Source organism: Aquarana catesbeiana, linkage group LG01 (assembly GCF_042186555.1).
Source record: "Aquarana catesbeiana isolate 2022-GZ linkage group LG01, ASM4218655v1, whole genome shotgun sequence".
Classification (NCBI taxonomy): Eukaryota; Metazoa; Chordata; class Amphibia; order Anura; family Ranidae; genus Aquarana; species Aquarana catesbeiana.
The window spans coordinates 799,474,245-799,497,622 of record NC_133324.1 but is presented as its reverse complement, the minus strand read 5'-3'; the positions used below and the strand labels follow the sequence as shown (position 1 = coordinate 799,497,622).

Sequence of the window (23,378 nt, the reverse complement as noted above, 5' to 3'; positions counted from 1 at the left end):
AAGTTGCTCATTTAGATTAATACTGTATTGTGGTATGCCATCTCTTTCGTTACCTTAAGATGTTTGTTTTTCTAGAAATCTGACTTATCAATTTCAGGTCCAAATTGCCCGGGAAAAAGCCGCTCCGCAGATAGCTCCAACCCCTTATCCCTAGGGTAGCCATCTCATGTCACAGTTTGCTCCCGTTCGGGGTGTCATGAGTGACAGTCCTACACATTACCTGATTAGCAACAGGGTTATCTTGCTCTACTATCCCAATATGTCCACTTTCCCGAGACAAAATAATTTCTGTTCAATTGTTCTAAAGTAGGCTCTATGTATATTTTGACAACTTACATTTTTCAGTGGACAACAATGTCATTCACGCTGTATTGTTGATGTCATCTTTTGTCATGCATTTTATTTTAAATAAACTTTATTTGAAATTAAAAAAAAAATAAAAATAAGGTTATTGTGGTAACTTGAAACTCCAAAAAAAAAAGAAAGAAAAAAACTAACATTTTGTATAATTTAGCACACATTGTAAAATAGATATTGTTTAAATCTAAAAAAAATAAAGATGAGTCCAAAAAATAATTTTCTACTTTATTTCTGGAGATCTGGCTTTTAAAAAATATAATATTAGTCATGGCATGAGGATAAATCATGAAGAAAGTAGTTTGTGAGAACTCTGTGTGAATATAAGCAGCAAAACAACTTCATTCCTCTCGCATTATAAAGAAAAAAAGAATGCGCTGTATTAAAAGATCACAGAAGAGGAATGTGCTAGCTTCAATACGAAGGCTAGTTTTACCAGACCAAGCGCTTCCGTCTTGTACTTGCTTCAGAGTAGGGATGAGCTTTGTGTTCGAGTCGTACCCATGTTCGACTCGAACATTGTCTGATCGATCGTTCGCCGAATTGCGAACGATATGGGCCATTCGCGCCAAATTTGTGTGGCGTGTCACGGCCCATAATTCACTGCAGCATCCCAGTGCATTGCTGGCTGATGATTGGCCAAACATGCACTATGACCCGCATGCTTGGCCAATCACAGCGCTGTCTGTAGAGAGAGCTGTAATTGGCCAAAGCCAGTGTGGCTTTGGCCAATTATGGCTCAGGGGGTTTAGTACACGCCCCACATGGCTGCCCTGTGTAGTGTGTTCCGGCGGTGAGAGAGAGAGACAGAGAGACAGTGTCATTTGATTTAAGTTAGATAGATTAGGCAGCACAGTCAGTCAGTTAGCTGCACTTACAGTGTATTGTGTATATATATGCATCCCAGGTGTTGTGTATATATATATATATATATATATATATATATATATATATATATATATATATATACACACTGTATTCAGTTTAGCTAGATCCGTTCCTGTTATTATCTTCCTACTGACAGGCAGGCTTGTGTTGTTACAGTATTTACAGCTACCTGAAGAAAATTGCTGGTGTTCTTCTGATCCTATTAGTACCACAGTCAGGCAGCCAGACTATTTACAGTTAGTGTAGTGCGTCCTCTGAACAGTGTTCAGCTAAAGCTACAAGTTAGTGTAGTGTGTCCTCCTCACAGTGTTCAGCTAAAGCTACAAGTTAGTGTAGTGCACAGTGTTCAGCTAAAGCTACAAGTTAGTGTAGTGCGTCCTCCTCACAGTGTTCAGCTAAAGCTACAAGTTAGTGTAGTGAGACCTCTGCACAGTGTTCAGCTAAAGCTACAAGTTAGTGTAGTGCGTCCTCCTCACAGTGTTCAGCTAAAGCTACAAGTTAGTATAGTGCATAGTGTTCAGCTAAAGCTACAAGTTAGTGTAGTGCGTACTCCTCACAGTGTTCAGCTAAAGCTACAAGTTAGTGTAGTGCGACCTCTGCACAGTGTTCAGCTAAAGCTACAAGTTAGTGTAGTGCATCTTCTGAACAGTGATCAGCTAAAGCTACAAGTTAGTGTGGTGCACAGTATTCAGCTAAAGCTACAAGTTAGTGTAGTGCGTCCTCCTCACAGTGTTCAGCTAAAGCTACAAGTTAGTGTAGTGCGACCTCTGCACAGTGTTCAGCTAAAGCTACAAGCTAGTGTAGTGCGTCCTCTGCACAGTGTTCAGCTAAAGCTATCTGTAGAAGGTTGGTGGTGTTTTCCTGATCCTATCACTACCGCAGGCAGCTACATTATTTACACGTTAGTGTAGTGCGTCCTCTGCACAGTGTTCAGCTAAAGCTACCTGTAGAAGGTTGGTGGTGTATTCCTGATCCTATCACTACCGCAGGCAGCTACATTATTTTAACGTTGGTGTAGTGCGTCCTCTGCACAGTGGTCAGCTAAAGCTACAAGTTAGTGTAGTGTGACCTCTGCACAGTGTTCATCTAAAGCTACCTGTAGAGGATTGGTGGTGTTCTCATACTACAGGCAGGCAGTTGATTTTGCTAGCTGCAGTATCAGTATATATATATATATATATATATATATATATATATCTATATATATATATATATATATATAGATATATATATATATATATACAGTGGGGACGTAATTTTTACACTCTTTGTTATATTGCAGCCATTTGCTAAAATCATTTCAAGTTCATTTTTTTTCCTTATTAATGTACACACAGCACCCCATATTGACAGAAAAACACAGAATTGTTGACATTTTTGCAGATTTATTAAAAAAAGAAAAACTGAAATATCGCATGGTCCTAAGTATTCAGACCCTTTGCTGTGACACTCATATATATATATTTTTTTTTTAACATAAAAGTTTATTAAAGCATTAAACTTGTATACATACATATCTGTATAGAATACCTTTGAAAATGAGGTACAAAGTACAATACAATGAACAATCCAGTTGAGTACAATAATGTTGTCTTGGATATTAATAAAGATTGGCAAACGACACTCATATATTTAACTCAGGTGCTGTCCATTTCTTCTGATCATCCTTGAGATGGTTCTACACCTTCATTTGAGTCCAGCTGTGTTTGATTATACTGATTGGACTTGATTAAGAAAGCCACACGCCTGTCTATATAAAACCTTACAGCTCACAGTGCATGTCAGAGCAAATGAGAATCATGAGGTCAAAGGAACTGCCTGAAGAGCTCAGAGACAGGATTATGGCAAGGCACAGATCTGGCCAAGGTTACAAAAAAATTTCTGCTGCACTTAAGGTTCCTAAGAGCACAGTGGCCTCCATAATCCTTAAATGGAAGATGTTTGGGATGACCAGAACCCTTCCTAGAGCTGGCCGTCCGGCCAAACTGAGCTATCGGGGGAGAAGAGCCTTGGTGAGAGAGGTAAAGAAGAACCCAAAGATCACTGTGGCTGAGCTCCAGAGATGCAGTCGGGAGATGGGAGAAAGTTGTAGAAAGTCAACCATCACTGCAGCCCTCCACCAGTTGGGGTTTTATGGCAGAGTGGCCAGACGGGAGCCTCTCCTCAGTGCAAGACACATGAAAGCCAGCATGGAGTTTGCTAAAAAAAAACACCTGAAGGACTCCAAGATGGTGAGAAATAAGATTCTCTGGTCTGATGAGACCAAGATAGAACTTTTTGGCCTTAATTCTAAGCGGTATTTGTGGAAAAAAACAGTCACTGCTCATCACCTGCCCAATACAGTCCCAACGACTGTTTGCAATTGAGGGAAAGATGAATGCGGCCAAGTACAGGGATATCCTGGATGAAAACCTTCTCCAGATTGCTCAGAACCTCAGACTGGGCCGAAGGTTTACCTTCCAACAAGACAATGACCCTAAGCACACAGCTAAAATAACTAAGGAGTGGCTTCACAACAACTCCATGACTGTTCTTGAATGGCCCAGCCAGAGTCCTGATTTAAACCCAATTGAGCATCTCAGGAGAGACCTCAAAATGGCTGTCCACCAACGTTTACAATCCAACCTGACAGAACTGGAGAGGATCTGCAAGGAGGAATGGCAGAGGATCCCCAAATCCAGGTGTGAAAAACTTGTTGCATCTATCCCAAAAAGATTCATGGCTGTATTAGATCAAAAGGGTGCTTCTACTAAATACTGAGCAAAGGGTCTGAATACTTAGGACCATGTGATATTTCAGTTTTTCTTTTTTAATAAATCTGCAAAAATGTCAACAGTGTGTACATTAATGAGGAATAAAATTAACTTAAATGATTTTAGCAAATGGCTGCAATATAACAAAGAGTGAAAAATTTAAGGGGGTCTGAATACTTTCTGTCCCCACTGTGTATATATATATATATATATATATATATATATATATCTCCCAGCTTAGTGCAGCTACATCTCACTGCAGGCCATTAGTATGTCTGGAAGGCCAACAAGAAGAGGCAGACAGTCACAAGCCAATAAAAGAGGGCAAGTAGGCTCTGTGTCTAGAGACAACAGTGCTGGTCGTGGAGACGGTGCATCCTCATCAGCACGTCACCGTGGGACAGGCTTAGACTTTTTTTTTGGCAGCTGGCCGCGTTGAGCCGCAACATGCGGAAGACTTGGTCGAGTGGATGACCAAACCATTCTCATCCTCCTCATCCTCTCTCACCCATGCTCAGGGTACTTTGTCTGGCAAAGCAGCTGCCAACGCGGCCTCTTCCCTCAGCTCAATGGCATCAGTGACTCCTTCCCTAGCCCCACCATGTCCTCCTGAGGAGTCCCTCAAACTGTTTGACCACAGTGTTGGGTACATGCTCCAGGAGGATGCCCAGCGTTTAGAAGGCTCTGATGATGATACTGAGCTAGATGAAGGCAGTAACGTGAGCATGGACAGAGGGGGTGCCCAAGAAGGACAGCAATCTGGCAGTCATGCTCCCCCTGCTGCAGCATACTGCCAGCTTTGCTCCAGTGATGAGGAGGGAGCGGATGATGAGGTCACTGACTCAATGTGGGTGCCTGATAGGAGAGAGGAGGAGGAGGAGGAGGAGGCACATCACCAACGAGGCAGGATGCCCTCCAGGGGCCAGCCTAAGGGCAGCACACTGACTGCATCACACCGCAAAGCTCTGCATGTGCAGGGCGCTGCTGTCTCTATGCATTATTCCAAAAGTTCTTTGGTGTGGGTCTTTTTTGAGACGAGTGCATCAGATCGCACCGCTGCTATTTGCAACATATGTCTCAAGCGTATCTGACGTGGCCAAAACATCTCCCGCTTGGGCACCACATGCTCGACCAGACATATGTTGATCTGCCATGCAGTTCGTTGGCAAGCGTATCTAAAAGACCCACACCAAAGAACAAAGAGGACCTCTCCTTGCTCCTCATCAGCTGAGATCTCCAACCTCACTATACCTTCAGTCCTCTCTGAGACCTGCACTGAGAGGAATGAAGGTGTAGAATTAGGTGTGTCAAAGCCAAGTACTTGTGGGCAATCTGCTTTCTGTACAACGACGTCAGATTGTACCAGGCAAATTTCCCTGCCCCAGCTGCTGCACCACTGAAAGAAGTTCGCTTCCAGCCATACACATGCCCAGCAGCTGAATGCTAGCTTGGCAAAATTGCTAGCACTTCAACTGCTACCTTTTCAGTTGGTAGACTCTGCCCCCTTTCGTGAGTTTGTGGAATGTGCGGTTCCTCAGTGGCAGGTACCCAAACGCCACTTTTTCTCACGGATGGCGATTCCGGCTCTCTACCGGCATGTGGAAGGCAATGTCCATGCCTCGCTGGACAGGGCGGTCAGCGGTAAGGTGCATATTACCGCTGACTCACGGTTCAGCAGGCATGGACAGGGACGTTACCTAAGTTTCACCGCACATTGGGTGACTCTGCTGGCAGCTGGGAAGGATTCAGGACAAGGTGCAGTAGTGTTGGAAGTTGTTCCACCACCACACCTCCAAAATGCCACTACTAATGATTCTGACACACCTCTCTCCTCCACCTCCTCCTCTTCTTCTTCCTCCATGGCCTCTTCCTGTGCTTTGTCCTCGGAACCAGCAGTGCTCCGTAGGCGTTCAAGGGGCTACTCAAGTATGCAGGCCAAAAGATGCCATGCGGTGCTTGAGCTGGTGTGCTTGGGGGACAGGAGCCACACTGGGACAGAGGTTCTGTCAGCTCTGCAGGGGCAGGTTTAGAGGTGGTTGATGCCACGCCAACTTAAGGCAGGAATGTTGGTTTGCGACAATGGCACTAACCTCCTCTCCGCCCTCCGACAGGGACAAATGTCCAATGTGCCCTGTTTGGCTCACGTTCTTAACTTGGTGGTGCAGCGGTTCTTGGGCAGGTACCCGGGCTTACAGGATGTCCTGAGGCAGGCCAGGAAAGTCTCTGTGCATTTCCGCCGGTCATATAATGTCAGTGCTCGGCTGGCAGACCTCCAAAAGGAATTTAACCTGCCCAAGAACCGCCTAATCTGTGACATGCCCACCAGGTGGAACTCAACGTTGGCCATGCTGCAGCGGCTGCACACGCAGCAGAGGGCCATCAATGAGTACCTGTGCGACTATGGCACCAGGACAGGGTCAGGGGAGCTTGTTTTTTTCCCCACGCCAGTGGGCCATGATCAGGGATGCATGCACTGTCCTGTCACCATTTGAGGAGGCCACAAGGATGGTGAGCAGTGACAGTGCATGCATCAGTGACACTGTCCCCCTTGTCTACCTGTTGGAGCGCACGCTGCGTGGAATAATGGACAGGGTACTTGAGGCAGAACAGAGGTAGGAAGGGGAGGACTTCCTTAGCTCTCGAGGCCCCCTTTATCCAGACAGTGTTCCTGAGTGCCCGCCAATCACACAGGAAGAGGATGAGGAGGAGGAGGAGGATTGTGTCAGTATGGAGGTGGAGCTTGGCACTCAGCATCAGTCTTTCAGGGATCATTTACAGTCCCAAGAAACCCATGGACTTGCACGTGGCTGGGAGGAGGTGGCTGCGGATCATGTCATCCTTAGTGACCCAGAGGACTCTGGACCGAATGCCTCAGCAAACCTACACTGCATGGCCTCCCTGATCCTGCAAAGCCTGCGGAAGGATCCTTGTATTCGTGGTATCAAGGAGGGGGATCGTTACTGGCTGGCAACCCTCCTTGATCCACGTTACAAGGGTAAGGTTGCGGACCTTATCTTGCCGTCGCAGAGGGAGCAGAGGATGAAACATCTTCGGGAGGCCTTGCAGAAAGGTCTGTGCAACGCGTTCCCAGAGATTGGGAGGTTACAAACTTCTGTTTCTGGACAACGTGTTGCTGAGGCTTCGGTCAGTCAAAGAAGGAGCGGTGGAGAAGGTGGCCGTCTGACCGATGCGTTCAGACAATTTTTTAGCCCCAAGGTATGATTGGTTCCAGCAACCATCGCCAGCGTCTGTTTTACATGGTGCAGGAATACCTAGGGGCAAGATCTGACTTGGACACCTTTCCCACCGAAAATCCTCTGGGTTACTGGGTCTTGAGGATGGATCACTGGGCAGAGCTTGCACAGTATGCAATTGAGCTACTGGCCTGTCCTGCATCCAGCGTTCTTTCAGAACGCACATTCAGTGCTGCTGGAGGCTTTGTAACCGATCACAGGGTGCGTCTGTCCACCGACTCGGTCGATCGACTGACCTTCATAAAAATGAATCAGTCTTGGATCACCACCAGCTACTAAGCACCTGATGCTGATGTAACCGAATACATTTTTTTGAAATGTCAGATCCATTCAAAGACTGCCTATGCTGATGCTGAGTGACTATTCTGTTATACTGAGTAATTATCCTCTTCCTCCTCAATGATCATGATGATAGCTTGTAAGAACATTTTTGGTTCTGGGCGCCGCCAGTCCCGCCACCAGTACCTAAGGCCCAATTTTTCAGCCCCTGTTTAACAGGGGCATGTAATTACCATTTTTCATGGAATTCTTTGCAGCAGGGCTAGTTCCTGCGCTCCAACTAGAGTATCTGTGAGGGGTTGCAGTGTTGTGGCACCAGCACCAGTGCCTAAGGCCCAATTTTTCAGCCCCTGTTTAACAGGGGCGTGTAATTACAATTTTTGATGCAATTCTTTGCACCAAGGCTAGTTCCTGCGCTCCAACTAGAGTATTTGTGAGGGGTTGCAGTGTTGTGGCACCAGCACCAGTGCCTAAGGCCCAATTTTTCAGCCCGTTTAACAGGGGTGTGTAATTACAATTTTTGATGCAATTCTTTGCATCAGGGCTAGTTCCTGCGCTCCAACTAGAGTATGTGTAAGGGGTTGCAGTGTTGTGGCACTAGCACCAGTGCCTAAGGCCCAATTTTTCAGCCCCTGATTAACAGGAGCGTGTAATTACAATTTTTGATGCAATTCTTTGCAGCAGGGCTAGTTCCTGCGCTCCAACTAGAGTATCTGTGAGGGGTTCCAGTGTTGTGGCACCAGCACCAGTGCCTAAGGCCCAATTTTTCAGCCCCTGTTCATCAACAGGGACATGTAATTAGAATTCTTGATCTAATATTTTTACAGCAGGGCCCGTTTCTGCGCCCACCAAGAGTATCTGTGAGGACTTACAGTGTTGTGGCACCAGCACCACCACCACCACCAAAGGTCCAATTTTTCTGCCCCTGTTCAACAGGGGCATGTAATTACAATTCTTGATCTAATATTTCACAGCAGGGCCCTGTGGGGGCTTACAGTGTTGTGGCCACAACAACACCTAAGGCCCAAATTTCTGCTGAGTATATAGGGCAGGCCCCTTTCAAACATCCAACTTACAAACGACTCCTACTTGCAAACAGAAGGAGACAACAGGAAGTGAGATGAAATCTACCCCTAGGAAGGGAAATTCTCTCCTGTAAGAGTTAATATGGGAAAAACTTTTCTCCTTTCCACTGATGCTTTATCACCAATCCTTGTTTCACAAAAAAACCCAAATTTTCAAAAAACATTTGTCATTGGGACAAAAAGTGAGGTGAAATCTTCTGAAGAGGAGCACAGACAGCAAAACAAATGTCACAGGGGTGATAACCCTTCCCTAGGTTTTCCCAAAAGCTTAAAATAGATTTTTTGGCTGGAGCTAAACACCTTAAAAATGTACCAGTTCAAAATTACAAACAGATTCTACTTAACTTTACCTACAGTCCCTGTCTTGTTTGCACCGCCCGTATACTGCTGTTCAGAGTATATACGGCCTGTGGGCCCCACACCTTTCCTTTTTTAATTTGGGTGCGGGGTTCCCCTTAATATCCATACAAGACCTGAAGGTCCTGGTAACGGACTTGGGGGTACCCATGCCGTTTGTCTCACTGATTTTCATCCATATTGCCAGGACCCGACATTACATTAAAGCCGCAAGCAGTTTTAAATGACTTTTTTTCTTTTAAAAATGACATTTTGTGCAGGGACTGTTCTAAGCACTTGAAACACGTGCCACTTTACAGGCATACTATAGACACCCCCCAGGTATGATATTTAAAGGAATATTTCACTTTTTTTTTTTTACTTTACTTTAAGCATCATTAAAATCACTGCTCCCGAAAAAACGTCCGTTTTTAAAAGTTCTTTTTGCATTGATACATGTCCCCTGGGGCAGGACGCGGGTCCCCAAACCCTTTTTAGGACAATACCATGCAAATTAGCCTTTAAAATGAGCACTTTTAAATTTTGAACGTTCGAGTCCCATAGACGTCAATGGGGTTCTAACGTTCGTGCAAATTTTCGGTCCGTTCTCATGTTCTGGTGCGAACCGAACCGGGGGGGGTGTTCGGCTCATCCCTACTTCAGAGCATGCGTCAGTTTTGGTCCATTGGACAAGCACATAGAAGACTGGTTTGTACGCTAGAAAGCCGAGTCCGTCGGACAGATTTAAAACATGTTTCAGATCTAAGTCCGTCAAACTTTTGACAAAAAAAAGTCAGCTGGAGCCCACACACGATCGAATTGTCCGACGGACTCCGGTACGCCGGACCAAGTATGGCGGAAAGTCCGCTCGTGTGTACGCGGCATAAGGGTCCTAGAAAACAAGCCACATTTGAAAATGTACACATCATTACATTGATCAAAATCAGTCTTGTGTGGCTATGTGTGCACTGTTAAAATGTTTATGGATAGAACATCGGCATATGTGCTAATAAAATTTATTTTCTTCCACAGGCTCTTTATCAGAGAGCAAGCTCATGTAGAGCCTCTCGCTGACCAAGAAGTGCTCAAAGTGAGGAAAAGGACACAGCCATGATGTCATTCACAGAAGAAATAAGAAGCTCTTACAGAGAGGAAAGAAGGGATCGTCTAAATAATGTCCATAATGGCAGTGCTGCATTCCTTCCTAGTAGGGATGAGCCGAACACCCCCCAGGCAAAAAATTTGTTCGATCATGCTAACACCGTTAAAGTCTATGGGACTCGAACATGAATAATCAAAAGTGCTCATTTTAAAGGCTTATATGCAAGTTATTGTCATAAAAGGTGTTTGGGGACCTGGGTCCTGCCCCAGGGGACATGGATCAATGCAAAAAAAAGTTTTAAAAACGGACATTTTTTCGGGAGCAGTGATTTTAATAATGCTTAAAGTAAAACAATTAAAGTGCAATATTCCTTTAAATTTCATACCTGGGGGGTGTCTATAGTATGCCTGTAAAGGGGCGCATGTTTCCTGTGTTTAGAACAGTCTGACAGCAAAATGACATTTCAAAGGAAAAAAAGTCATTTAAAACTACTCGCGGCTATTAATGAATTGTCGGTCCGACAATACGCATAAAAGTTAATTGATAAAAATGGTATGGGATTTCCCCACAGGGGAACCCCGAACCAAAATTTAAAAAAAAATGGCGTGGGGGTCCCCCTAAATTCCATACCAGGCCCTTCAGGTCTGGTATGGATATTAAGGGGAACCCCGTGCCAAAATAAAAAAAAATGGTGTGGGGGTCCCCCTCAAAATCCATACCAGACCCTTGAGGTCTGGTATAGATTTTAAGGGGAACCCCACGCCAAAATTTTAAAAAAATGGCGTGGGGTCCCCCAAAAATCCATACCAGACCCTTATCCGAGCATGCAACCTGGCAGGCCGCAGGAAATGAGGGGGGATGAGAGAGCGCCCCCCTCCTGAACCGTACCAGGCCACATGCCCTCAACATTGGGAGGGTGCTTTGGGGTCCCCCCAAAGCACCTTGTCCCCATGTTGATGGGGACAAGGGCCTCATCCCCACAACCCTTGCCCGGTGGTTGTGGGGGTCTGCGGGCGGGGGGCTTATCAGAATCTGGAAGCCCCCTTTAACAAGGGGACCCCCATATCCCCCCCTGTGTGAAATGGTAAGGGGGTACAGAAGCATTGGGACTTGATGGGAACTTCCCTATGGGTTTCTCCGTGACGTCCGAGGGGGCGGGGTCACCCGGTTACATAACGGGTGACCCCGCCCCCCTCAGACGTCATATTGAAACCCATAGCAAAGTTCTCGTCAAGTCCCTGTGCGTCAGAGGGGGCAGGGTCATCGGGTGGCCCCGTCCTCTGTTATTCAGGAAGTGTCAGAAGACGAGAAGCATCACACAGCGGGAGCTTCCCATCATGGATGCGTAGCGGCCCGAGAACGAAGAAGGAAAGAAGACGCCACGGAGGAAGATGCTGGACGAGAACACCGGAGCAAGAAACAGAGGATCGGAGGAAGAACTAGAGGAAGAAGAAGATAGAGGAAGAAACCGAAGAAAGATAAAAGAAAGAAGATAGAAGAAAGAAGATGGAAAGAAGAAGACTTTAAATAAAGGAATTGTCAAAAACTTTCTCTTGTCATTTTTAACATTTTTTACACTTTTTTTGTGAAATGGTAGGGGTACTTTTTTACCCCCTTACCATTTCACACAGGGGGGCCGGGATCTGGGGGTCCACTTTTTAAAGTGGATTTCCAGATTCCGATAAGTCCCCCACCCGCAGACCCCCACAACCACCAGGCAAGGGTTGTGGGGACGAGGCACTTGTCCCCATCAACATGGGGACAAGGTGCTTTGGGGGGACCCCAAAGCACCCTCCCAATGTTGAGGGCATGTGGCCTGGTACGGTTCAGGAGGGGGGTGCTCTCTCGTCCCCCCTCTTTTCCTGCACCCTGCCAGGTTGTGTGCTCGGATAAGGGTCTGGTATGGATTTTTGGGGGGACCCCACGCCATTTTTAAAAAAATTTTGCCGCAGGGTCCCCCTTAAAATCCATACCAGACCTAAAGGGTCTGGTATGGATTTTGAGGGGGGACCCCCACGCCATTTTTTTTTTTTTTGGCGCAGGGTTCCCCTTAATATCCATACCAGACCTGAAGGGCCTGGTATGAAATTTAGGGGGCCCCCCACACCATTTTTTTAAAAATTTTGGTTCAGGGTTCCCCTCTGGGGAAATCCCATGCCGTTTTTATCAATGAACTTTTATTTGTATTGTCGGACCGACAATTCATTAAAAAACGGCCGTTTTTAAAACTTTTTTTTGCATTGATCCATGTCCCCTGGGGCAGGACCCGGGTCCCCAAACACTTTTCATGACAATACCATTCATATAAGCCTTTAAAATTAGTACTTTTGATTTCTCCCATAGACTTTTAAAGGGTGTTCCGCGGCTTTCGAATATGCCGCGAACACCACAAATTGTTCGCTGTTCGGTGAACTGGCGAACAGCCGATGTTCGAGTCGAATATGAGTTTGAGTCGAACTCCAAGCTCATCCCTACTTCCTATATATCATCTGTTAGATAAAACGCCTAGTGTGAGGCAGATAGAGGTCCAAATGGCCATTTTCAATTATGCGGGTGCTTGTGTAAGGGTTGCCATGGCAGGAAATCCTTTATCAACTACAAGCACAGCCGAATCCCCTCAGGGACCATACTGGCAAGGCCAATTTGAAGGTCCACTGATTCAAACTATCCACAGCAGCAACATCAAAGCTATCCACAGCAGCAACATTAAAGCTACCCACAGCAGCAACATCAAAGCTATCCACAGCAGAACCATCAAAGCTATCCACAGCAGCAACATCAAAGCTATTCACAACAGCAACATCAAAGCTACCCACAGCAGCAACATCAAAGCTATCCAGGGCAGAACCATCAAAGCTATCCACAGCAGCAACATCAAAGTTATCCATAGCAGCACCAGTTCCAGCCACACAGCTCACTACAGCAACCACCTGGTTACTCCTCACCAAGTTATGCCACCCCGGGCAATCTTTGCAACAACAAAAATAGAATTTAGTGTTTTCTGTTACAGGATATTGGGCATTCTCAGGATGCAACCCACTTCCATTGAATGGAGGGTGTATGATTTAGCCTATTTTGTTACTTTATATTATGTTATTTACACATTGCATATTCAGTTATAGGTAAATTTGAGGTCACAATGATCTATGATCTTTCATATGCACTAGGGATGGGCCAAACACACCCCTGTTCGGTTTGCAGCAGAAATCCTGAACACGGCAAATGTTCTAGGCCGAACAGCGAACACAATTGAAGTCTATCGGAGCCGTACAGGAAAAATGAAAAGTGCCCATTTTGAAGGCTTATATACAAGTAATTGGCCATAAAAGGGGTATGGGGGGTCTGGGTACTGCCCTGGGGGACATGTATCAATAATATATATTTTTTTAAAAATATTGTTTTTTTCAGAAGCAGTGATTTTAACCACTTAGGGACTGGAAGAATGTATTATTGACCAGGCCATTTTTTATGATACGGCACTGTGTCGCTTTAACTGACAATTGCGCAGTCGTGCGACACTGTACCCAAACAAAATTTTTTGTGCTATAAACAAAGAGTGACAATTTTGAAAAGAAAAACTTTTTTTTTACTTTTTGCTATAATACATATCCAAAAAAATATATATAAAAAAACTAATTTATTCATCAGCTTAGGCCGATATATATTCTTCTACATATTTTTGGTAAAAAAATCACAATTGGTGTATATTGATTAGTCTGCGCAAAAGTTATCGTGTCTACAAACTATGGGATAGATTTAGGCATCGAGTCCGCCCGACCCGCAGGCACGAGAGCACCAGCATGTGCCTGCATGCAACTGCGCCTGCGTGAGCCACCGTACGTGTATGACGATTCGTGCAGGAGAGCCAACTTGCCACAGGTCAACTGCGGTGGCTGGTCCTTAAGTGGTTAACCACTTCCATACCGGGCCTATTCTGGCACTCCTCTCCTACATGTAAAAATCATAATTTTTTGGTAGAAAATTACTCAGAACCCCCAAAAATTGTATATTTTTTTTTTAGCAGACACCCTAGGAAATAAAATGGTTGTCATTACAACTTTTTATCTCACACGGTATTTGCGCAACAATTTTTCAAGCGCGTTTATTTTGGAAAAAAAACTTTCATGATTTAAAAAATAACAAAACAATATAGTTAGCCCAATTTTTTTATATAATGTGAAAGATGATGTTATTCCTAGTAAATAGATACCCAACATGTCACACCTTAAAATTGTGCACACTCATGGAATGACGCCAAACTTCGGTACTTAAAAATCTACATAGGCGACGCTTTACATTTTTTTACAGGTTACATGTTTAGCGTTACAGAGGAGGTCTAGTGATAGAATTGTTGCTTGTGTTCTAACGCACACGGTGATACCTCACATGTGTGGTTTGAACAGCGTTTACATATGTGGGTGGGACTTACGTGTGCGTTCGCTTCTGAGAGCGAACTACCGGGGACAGGGGCGTTTTAATTTTTTTTTTGCTTTATTTTTTTTATTTTTACACTTTCTTTTATATTTTTTTAATCATTTTTATTCCTATTACAAGGAATGTAAACATCCCTTGTAATAGGAATTGTTTGTGACAGGTCCTCTTTATGGAGAGATGCAGAGTCAATAAGACCCCACATCTCTCCTCCAGGCTAGAAATCATGAGATTGGGAAAAAAAATCCATGATCTCATGCTTACCAGCCCCAATCGCGGCTTTGTTTACAGCCGCGGCCCCCAATGTGATGTCATAATGCCGCGCTTGGGCCTCCGGTGGTCATAGAGATGGACCGGTGGCCGATTCCTTCTCCGAGTCCCCGATGGCATGGAAGAGCCCGGAGAAGCACCGGATGGTGGTGGGAGGGGGATGTCCCCTCCAGTCGCCTGTAAGAACGATCAAGCGGCAGACCCACCGCTATGATCATTCTTATGGTGCACAGAATCGCTGGCTGAAAACAAGGATATCTGAATGATGCCTGTAGCTGCAGGCATCATTCAGATATTCCCACTGAAATCAAAGACGTCATATGACGTCTTTGGGCGGGAAGTGGTTAATGATGCTTAAAGTGCAACAATAAAAATGAAACATTCCTTTAAATATAGTGCCTGGGGTGTCTCCTTAATGTGCCTGTAAAGGGGTGCATTTGTAGCATGCAAAAAACACGCTACAGCAAAAATGAGGTTTCTAAAAAAAAAGTTAAATCCCACTTACAATTACTCACAGTTACAATTGGCAGCACCCAGCTATTGCAAAAAAAAAAAAAAAAAGGTTATGGGGTCCCCTCAAAATCCATATCAGACCCTTATCTGGGCATGCAGCCTGGCAGACCGGGAAAGGGGGGACGTGATGAGCGAGCGCCCCCCCTCCTGAATCATACCAGGCCACATGTCTGCTTGGGGGGTGGGTGCTTTGGGGCAGGGGGGGCTCCGCCCCCACACTAAAGCACCATGTCCCCATGGGCTGTGGTTTATGGGGTCTGCAGGCAGGATGCTTATCGGAATCTGGAAGCCCCCTTTAACAATGGGACCACCATCGTACCTCTAACCATTCACCAAAAAAAGTGTACAAAAGTAATTAACACAAGAAACAGTTTTTGACAAGTCCTTTTTAAAAAAAAAAAAATAGTGTCCCTTGATGTAAATCCATCATCAATCACGTCACCCACCCGACCCAAGAAAGAAAAAATCTAAAAGGTTCTAGCCTCCTGGGAGGCCTCCCGTCATATGCTCGCCCTGCACTTTGACATTTCTTATATAGGCAAGGGGTGGGGCCATCCGGCTACATTACCCAATGGCACCACCCTTCTGACGTCTCATGTGGTAGAGCCCCCCTGCCCCAAAGCACCCACCCCCCCATGTTGAGGGCATGTGGCCTGGTATGGTTCAGGAAGGGGGCGCCCCCTTTCTGAAATGCCACGCTGCATGCCTGGCTAAGGGTCGGGTATGGACTCGGGGGGCCCCACACAGCTTTTTTTTACATCTTTCAAATCCATACCAGGGGGAACCCCACACCATTTTTTCCCGGCCCCCGCTACTTAACAACCAGCTTACACTGATCCCTGATTGGGCAAAGCTTTGCCCAATCAGGGCGCAGAATGCACTGTGCGGCGGTCAGTGCATTGCAGGGTGTTTGTCAGTCACCAGCTCTCTGCTCTGCTCCTCTAGCACTCAATGGAGCGCCGGGCTGTGGAAGGGGTGGAAGCTGCTGGATCAGGCTTTCAGTGGCTCACTGAGAGGCTAAGCCAGCTGCCAGCCCAGACACCTGGGTGAGTTCTGACTGTAAAGTCAGGATTGATCCAGAGCCTGGACTGTCTAAGCTGACAGAAGGCTTTAAAAATGGGTCACAGGAGTGCAAAATGAACTGCACTCCTGCGATCCATATGAGAAGTATGGCCAAAAAAGCTTTAGCCATATTTGTCCTTTAACTTGTTTTTATGTTCCACTGAAGAGTGAGTGTGTATGTGATTGGCTTGTGATCCAAATTTAAAAAAAAAATACCTTTCTCTGTTCACTGTGCTCTGTTTCTTTAGTTTTTTTTGTGGATTAGAGTAGAAGTGTAACCTTCTATAACCAACCTCCTACCCTAACATTTGGAACACAAGTATCATGGCGTAGGGTTGGTACTGTTACAATAGTGCCCTTACTAAAAGTTAGCGCCATTTGAAGGAACAACAAAGAACAAAGAGGAGCAAGGTTAAAAGCCTGTGCATACACTGGACATTAGCAAAACAGGTGATTGTAACCTAGAGTTCCTCCTAAGTCATTGCAATGGAAAGGTTGCTTATAACCAGGGCGGCAGATTACTGCGATGGATTCTGGGAAATCCAAAAATGTATGACCTGTAATCATTGCTCTCAAGTGGTTACAAGTTGTTGTCAACATTGACCTCAGCTATGGACAAACACTGTTAAAACAAAATTTAAAAAAAAAAGGTCCAACCCATTGAAAGCATTATCCCAAAATTCTGGCCCATATGAGGCTCAACTGTGTTATGTAACTTTGCAAATCAAAGACAAATATAATATGTTTGACAGTCCCAGAATAGATACTGAAATAACCAATGCCTTTCTACCACTTCATTTCCTCTGAAGTTCTGTAAAGTGACCCTTGAAGAACCCACAGTAGTTTGGTTTAAATAAAGGCGATTGAAGTTTCTGTGGAAAAAGGGTACTGGATCAGGTCAAACCACATGAGATTAAATTATCTTCACTAAGTCTCTTTAAAGGGTGTTCTCCACAGGTCAAAATGGCACTTAGAAATAAAGAACTAGGCTGAACATAGACTGCGCTTTTTAGATCTGTACCTCTGAGCAGAAATCAAAGGTAGCCAAAAAGAAGTGAGCCACATGACATACAGCTCGGTAGCCTAAAAACACCTAAAGAAAAAAGTATGTTCTTTCTTCTTATTCCTAAATTTTTATTGATCCTTACCAAATAGTGTTTTTGTAGAAAGGGGAAGCTGTGTACAGGGTCTTGACATTTTGTACAGGCGGCTGATTTCAGACATAAATATATATATAAAAGGGCATGATCAAGACATTGCAGTAATTCTCAGAAGTGTTATTTGCATATTCTCTTTTCTGATTTTTATACAGAAAAAAAATAATTTAGGTAACAGCTTAAATCAACTTCATTTTTTAGAAATCTGCTGCTAAAAAGCATGCAGAAGTAGGAATATGTAAGAGGCTGGATTAATGTTACAGAACTATTACAGTAGCATTAAAGAGAACCTGTCATGTTGTCCATGTAGAGCAGGGATGAGCTTCGAGTTCGAGTCGAACTCATGTTCGACTCAAACATCGGCTGTTCGCCAGTTTGCCGATCAGCGAACAATTTGGGGTGTTCGCAGCAAATTCGAATGCCGCGGAACATCCTTTAACAGTCTATGGGAGAAATTAAAAGTGCTCATTTTAAAGGCTTATATGCATGGTATTGTCATAAAAAGTGTTTGGGGACCTGGGTCCTGCCCTAGGGAACATGGATCAATGCAAAAAAAAGTTTTAAAAATGGCCGTTTTTCGGGAGCAGTGATTTTAATAATGCTTAAACTGAAACAATAAAAGTGTAATATTCCTTTACCCACTAAGCAACTGCCCACCGTCATATGACGGCGGGACGAGGCTTCTGTTGTTCTGGGCGGACGTCATATGACGTGATCGCCCTCCCGAGCCACTAGGGGGCGCGCGGGACCTGGTGCGCGTGCCCGGCAGCCGCGATGTCCGCCGGGCACCCGCGATTGCCGGGTAACAGAGCAGGACCGTGGATCTGTGTATGTAAACACAGATCCACGTCCTGTCAGAGAGGAGAGGAGACCGATGGTGTATCCCTTGTACATAGGGACACCGATCGGTCTCCTCCCCTAGTGAGTCCCCTCCTACCACAGTTAGAATCACCTCCCTAGGTCATACATTAACCCCTCGATCGCCCCCTAGTGTTAACCCCTTCTCTGCCAGTCACATTTACACAGTAATCAATGCATTTTTATAGCACGGATCGCTGTATAAATGTGAATGGTCCCAAAAATGTGTCAAAAGTGTCCGATATGTCCGCTGCAATATCGCAGTCACAATAAAAATCGCAGATCGCCGCCATTACTAGTAAAAAATAAATAAATAAAAATGCTATAAACCTATCCCCTATTTTGTAGACGCTATAACTTTTGCGCAAACCAATCAATATACGCTTATCGCGATTTTTTTTTACCAAAAATATGTAGAAGAATACATATCGGCCTAAACTGAGGAAAAAATTTGTTAAAAAAAAAAAAATTTGGATATTTATTATAGCAAAAAGTAAAAAATATTGTGTTTTTTCAAAATTGTCCCTCTTCTTTTGTTTAAAGCGCAAAAAATAAAAACCACAGAGGTGATCAAATACCACCAAAAGAAAGCTCTATTTGTGGGGAAAAAATGATAAAAATGTCATTAGGGTGCAGTGTAACATGACCGCGCAATTGTCATTCAAAGTGCGACAGCGCTGAAAACTGAAAAATGGCTTGGGCAGGAAGGGGGTGAAAATGCCCTGTATTTAGGTGGTTAAATTTCGTACCTGGGGGGTGTCTAGAGTATGCCTGTAAAGGGGCACATGTTTCCCGTGTTTAGAACAGTCTGACAGCAAAATGACATTTCAAAGGAAAAAAAGTCATTTAAAACTACTTGCGGCTATTAATGAATTGCCGGTCCGACAACACACATAAAAGTTCATTGATAAAAACGGCGTGGGATTCCCCCACAAGGGAACCCTGAACCAAAATTTAAAAAAAAATGGCGGGGGGGTCCCTCTAAATTCCATACCAGGCCCTTCAGGTCTGGTATGGATATTAAAGGGAACCCCAGCCAAATTTTTTTTTTTTAAATGGCGTGGGGTCCCCCTCAAAATCTATACCAGACCCTGGAGGTCTGGTATGGATTTTAAGGGGAACCCCATGCCAAATTTTTTAAAAAAATGGCATAGGGTCCCCCCAAAAATCCACACCAGACCCTTATCCGAGCACGCAACCTGGCAGGCCGCAGGAAAAGAGGGGGGGACGAGAGAGCGCCCCCCCTCCTGAACCGTACTAGGCCACATTCCCTCAACATTGGGAGGGTGATTTGGAATAACCCCCCAAAGCACCTTGTCCCCATGTTGATGGGGACAAGGGCCTCATCCCCACAACCCTTACCCGGTGGTTGTGGGGGTCTGCGGGTGGGGGGCTTATCGGAATCTGGAAGCCCCCTTCAACAAGGGAACCCCCAGATCCCGCCCCCCCTGTGTGAAATGGTAGGGGGGTACAAAAGTACCCCTACCATTTCACAAAAAAAGTGTAAAAAAAGTTAAAAACAAGACAGTTTTTGACAATTCCTTTATTTAAATGCTTCTTCTTTCTTCTATCTTCCTTTGGTTTCTTCCTCCATCTTCTTCTTTTTCTGGTTCTTCTGGTTCTTCTGGTTCTTCCTCCGGTGTTCTCGTCCGGCATCTTCCTCCACGGCGTCTTCCTCCCTTCTTCACCCCCGTCCCCCTCTGACGTCATGGGGAATGCCACAGGGAAGTCCCCGTCAAGTCCCTGTGCGTCAGAGGGGGTGGGGTCACCGGGTGGCCCCGCCCTCGGTTATTTAAGAACCGTCAGAACCGTCAGAAGCGTCACACAACGGGAGCCTCCCATTATGGATGCGGAGCGGCCCAAGGAGAAGAAGGGAAGAAGACACCACAGAGGAAGATGCCGAGAACACTGGGGGGAAGAACCAGAAGAACCTGAAGAAGAAGAAGATGGAGGAAGAAACCGAAGGAATATAGAAGATAGAAGATAGAAGAAAGAAGAAAGAAGAAGCATTTAAATAAAGGAATTTTCAAAAACTGTCTCGTCATTTTTAACATTTTTGACACTTTTTTTGTGAAATGGTAGGGGTACTTTTGTAACCCCTTACCATTTCACATGGGGGGGCCGGGATCTGGGGGTTCCCTTGTTAAAGGGGACTTCCAGATTCCGATAAGCCCCCTGCCCACAGACCCCCACAACCACCGGGCAAGGGTTGTGGGGATGAGACCCTTGTCCCCATCAACATGGGGGCAAGGTGCTTTGGGGGGCTACCCCAAAGCACCCTACCAATGTTAAGGGCATGTGGCCTGGTACGGTTCAGAAGGGGGGGCGCTCTCTCATCCCCCCTCTTTTCCTGCGGCCTCCCAGGTTGCGTGCTCGGATAAGAGTCTGGTATGGATTTTTGGGGGGACCCCACGCCATTTTTTTTTACATTTTGGCGCAGGGTTCCTCTTAAAATCCATACCAGATCTGAAGTGTCTGGTATAGATTTTGAGGGGGACCCCATGCCATTTTTTTTTAAATTTTGGCCAGGGTTCCCATTAATATCCATACCAGACCTGAAGGGCCTGGTATGGAATTTAGGGGGACCCCCCACGCCATTTTTTTTTTGCCATTTTTATCAATGAACTTTTATGTGTATTGTCGGACCGGCAATTCATTAATAGCCGCGAGTATTTTTAAATGACTTTTTTTCCTTTGAAATGTCATTTTGCTGTCAGACTGTTCTAAACACGGGAAACATGCGCCCCTTTACAGGCATACTATAGACACTCCCCCGGGTACAAAATTTAAAGGAATATTACACTTTTATTGTTTCACTTTAAGCATTATTAAAATCACTGCTCCCGAAAAAACGACCGTTTTTAAAACATTTTTGCATTGATCCATGTCCCCTGGGGCAGGACCCAGGTCCCCAAACACTTTTTATGACAATAACTTGTATATAAGCCTTTAAAATTAGCACTTTTGATTATTCATGTTCGTGTCCCATAGACTTAATTGGTGTTCGCGTGTTCAAACAAATTTTTTGCTTGTTCGCATGTTCTGGTGCAAACCGAACAGGGGGGTGTTCGGCTCATCCCTAATGTAGAGCAAAGTAGCAAGTTCTTTTTTTTTTAGTACAGGCACCAATGATCTTAATAATACCGAGTGTAGGGGTCATGGTATGCAGTGGTGGGTTTGACGATTAGGGACCTGTCACATGAGGGAGGGTAGAAAGTCATTAGTTCTATGTCAGTCAGTGTGGGAGCTTACACAGGTTTGACTCAGCATACCCATATGCAAATAGAGTAGTAGGGGAGCTCAACAAAGTATCAGTGGCATGAGAGAAGTGACATATTCTCTTTAATAAGCTTTCACTATTGCATACAAAGTGGAAATAATACATTAACTTTATTATTAATTCTTTATGTATGTACATTGCACAATGGAAATACAGCATTCTAAACATTGACTCCTCCATGTGTCAGAATGAATGCCTGTATAGAATGCAGTTCATATACAACAGTGATTAAAGATTATTACTCACATGTGCACACAGTGCGCAGCTGTTACTATCCATTGATTGCTAATAATAGATCCACCGCATACATGTCTGCTGCTAGAGGGGTCTAGCTTGATGTGCATGCTCACTTGCCATGGCCATTCCCCTATGGAACTGTTTCTGCCACCTACAATTCTGTTCTGTACATCAACCGGTTGTCCACATCCTGAAAGAGAATGGAGGAAAATTCTAAATGTTTATCCATTATGCATTTTTAATGAAATATTTTTTATTGAACTATCTAGGGAAGAGAATTCAAGCTAATTTAATCCAGTCCACCCAAAACTGATACTTGTCTTTTGCATAGATACTGACAGTTTGATTTCCACAGTCTTATTTACATCTCAGATATTTAAAGGGGATGTTTTACCACCTGGTTTCCTAGGAGCACTCGGTCTACTGAGGTCATAGCAAGGGGGCCTCACACCCCCTTTTAAAATTTCTGCTACTGCCACATTACTGAGTCTACAGCTGGAGGACTGAAATCCGTTTTGCTGCAAGTTGAGGGGTGAGACTCCATAGTTAGAACTAGTGATATGCTAAATTTCTACTGGAATCTATGGCATAGGTATTTGGGAGATGCAGGCTTTTAAGAGCGTTTGTGTGGCTCTGGAGCCACCACAGTGTGAAGACCTTAGTGGAGTTCCCAAATGTACATGCTCTTACAGAAATACAGGGAGAAGAAATGGGGTATCTGAATTCTTTAAATTTCTCAAAAACAGCTGTTAGCAAGCTGGAAAGGCATTTGCAGTGCATTTAATTAGGATAGTACTATGAGAGCTACAGTTGTGAACATGTGCAAGCTCTGAGACTGTCATGCTGATCCTGGCTTCAATACCCAGTGAGTAAAGCTGGTTATACATTGATAAAGATATGGCAGGTTCAACAGAAACCAGTTAAATTGCGATCCATGGATGGGTAGGGTGGTTGTACAGAAGTCAGATCTACCAATCGCCATGTTGGATTTTCCCTCTCAACTAGCACTGCAGGCTGATCAGTGTATTCTGATGGCGGGGGTGTCCCCCCACTGTCAAAATACAATAGCTCTAATAACTATTGACTGTGTGGAGGGGGGAATCAGGTCAGAAACTGTATCATCTATGGGCTGCTTTAGTCACTGGACTCAAGCACAGAGACAGAGGACAACAAAGACAGAATTTTCAGACTTTACTGGCTGCATGCTCACAAAAGATTTTAGCCTCCAAATTCTTCCATTAAAACTAGCTAGTAATACTAAGTATGCATCAAAGGCTGACCTAGTTAACTTATATGAGGCTTTAGTCAGCCTCGCCGCATATAATAATAAGAATTATTATTACCTAACCCTCCCCATCCATTCGTACCTGCCCATGAAATGCATTCATATTACCTCCAACTGTTTTGCTATTGCACAATCTCATTGAGAATCCTGAAATCCCTCCTTTGCCATGTTCAATTGCTGTTGGTAGCCCATTAGAAGACATCTTTAAATAGCATTTGCATCTTGGGGAGA

At 44.7% G+C, this 23,378-nt stretch overlaps 1 protein-coding gene across 1 annotated transcript in view; it reads right to left on the bottom strand.

The window, feature by feature from the left end:
- Window positions 1-23,378, bottom strand: part of LOC141114200 (plasma kallikrein-like) — a 228,882-nt gene that overhangs the window by 101,223 nt on the left and 104,281 nt on the right. The window contains exons 10-11 of the mRNA XM_073607743.1: window positions 23,256-23,368; window positions 21,872-22,052 (exon numbers count right to left, since the gene is read on the bottom strand). Of these exons, the coding sequence (XP_073463844.1) occupies window positions 21,872-22,052; window positions 23,256-23,368 (294 nt within the window). The remainder of the gene's footprint in view (window positions 1-21,871; window positions 22,053-23,255; window positions 23,369-23,378) is intronic.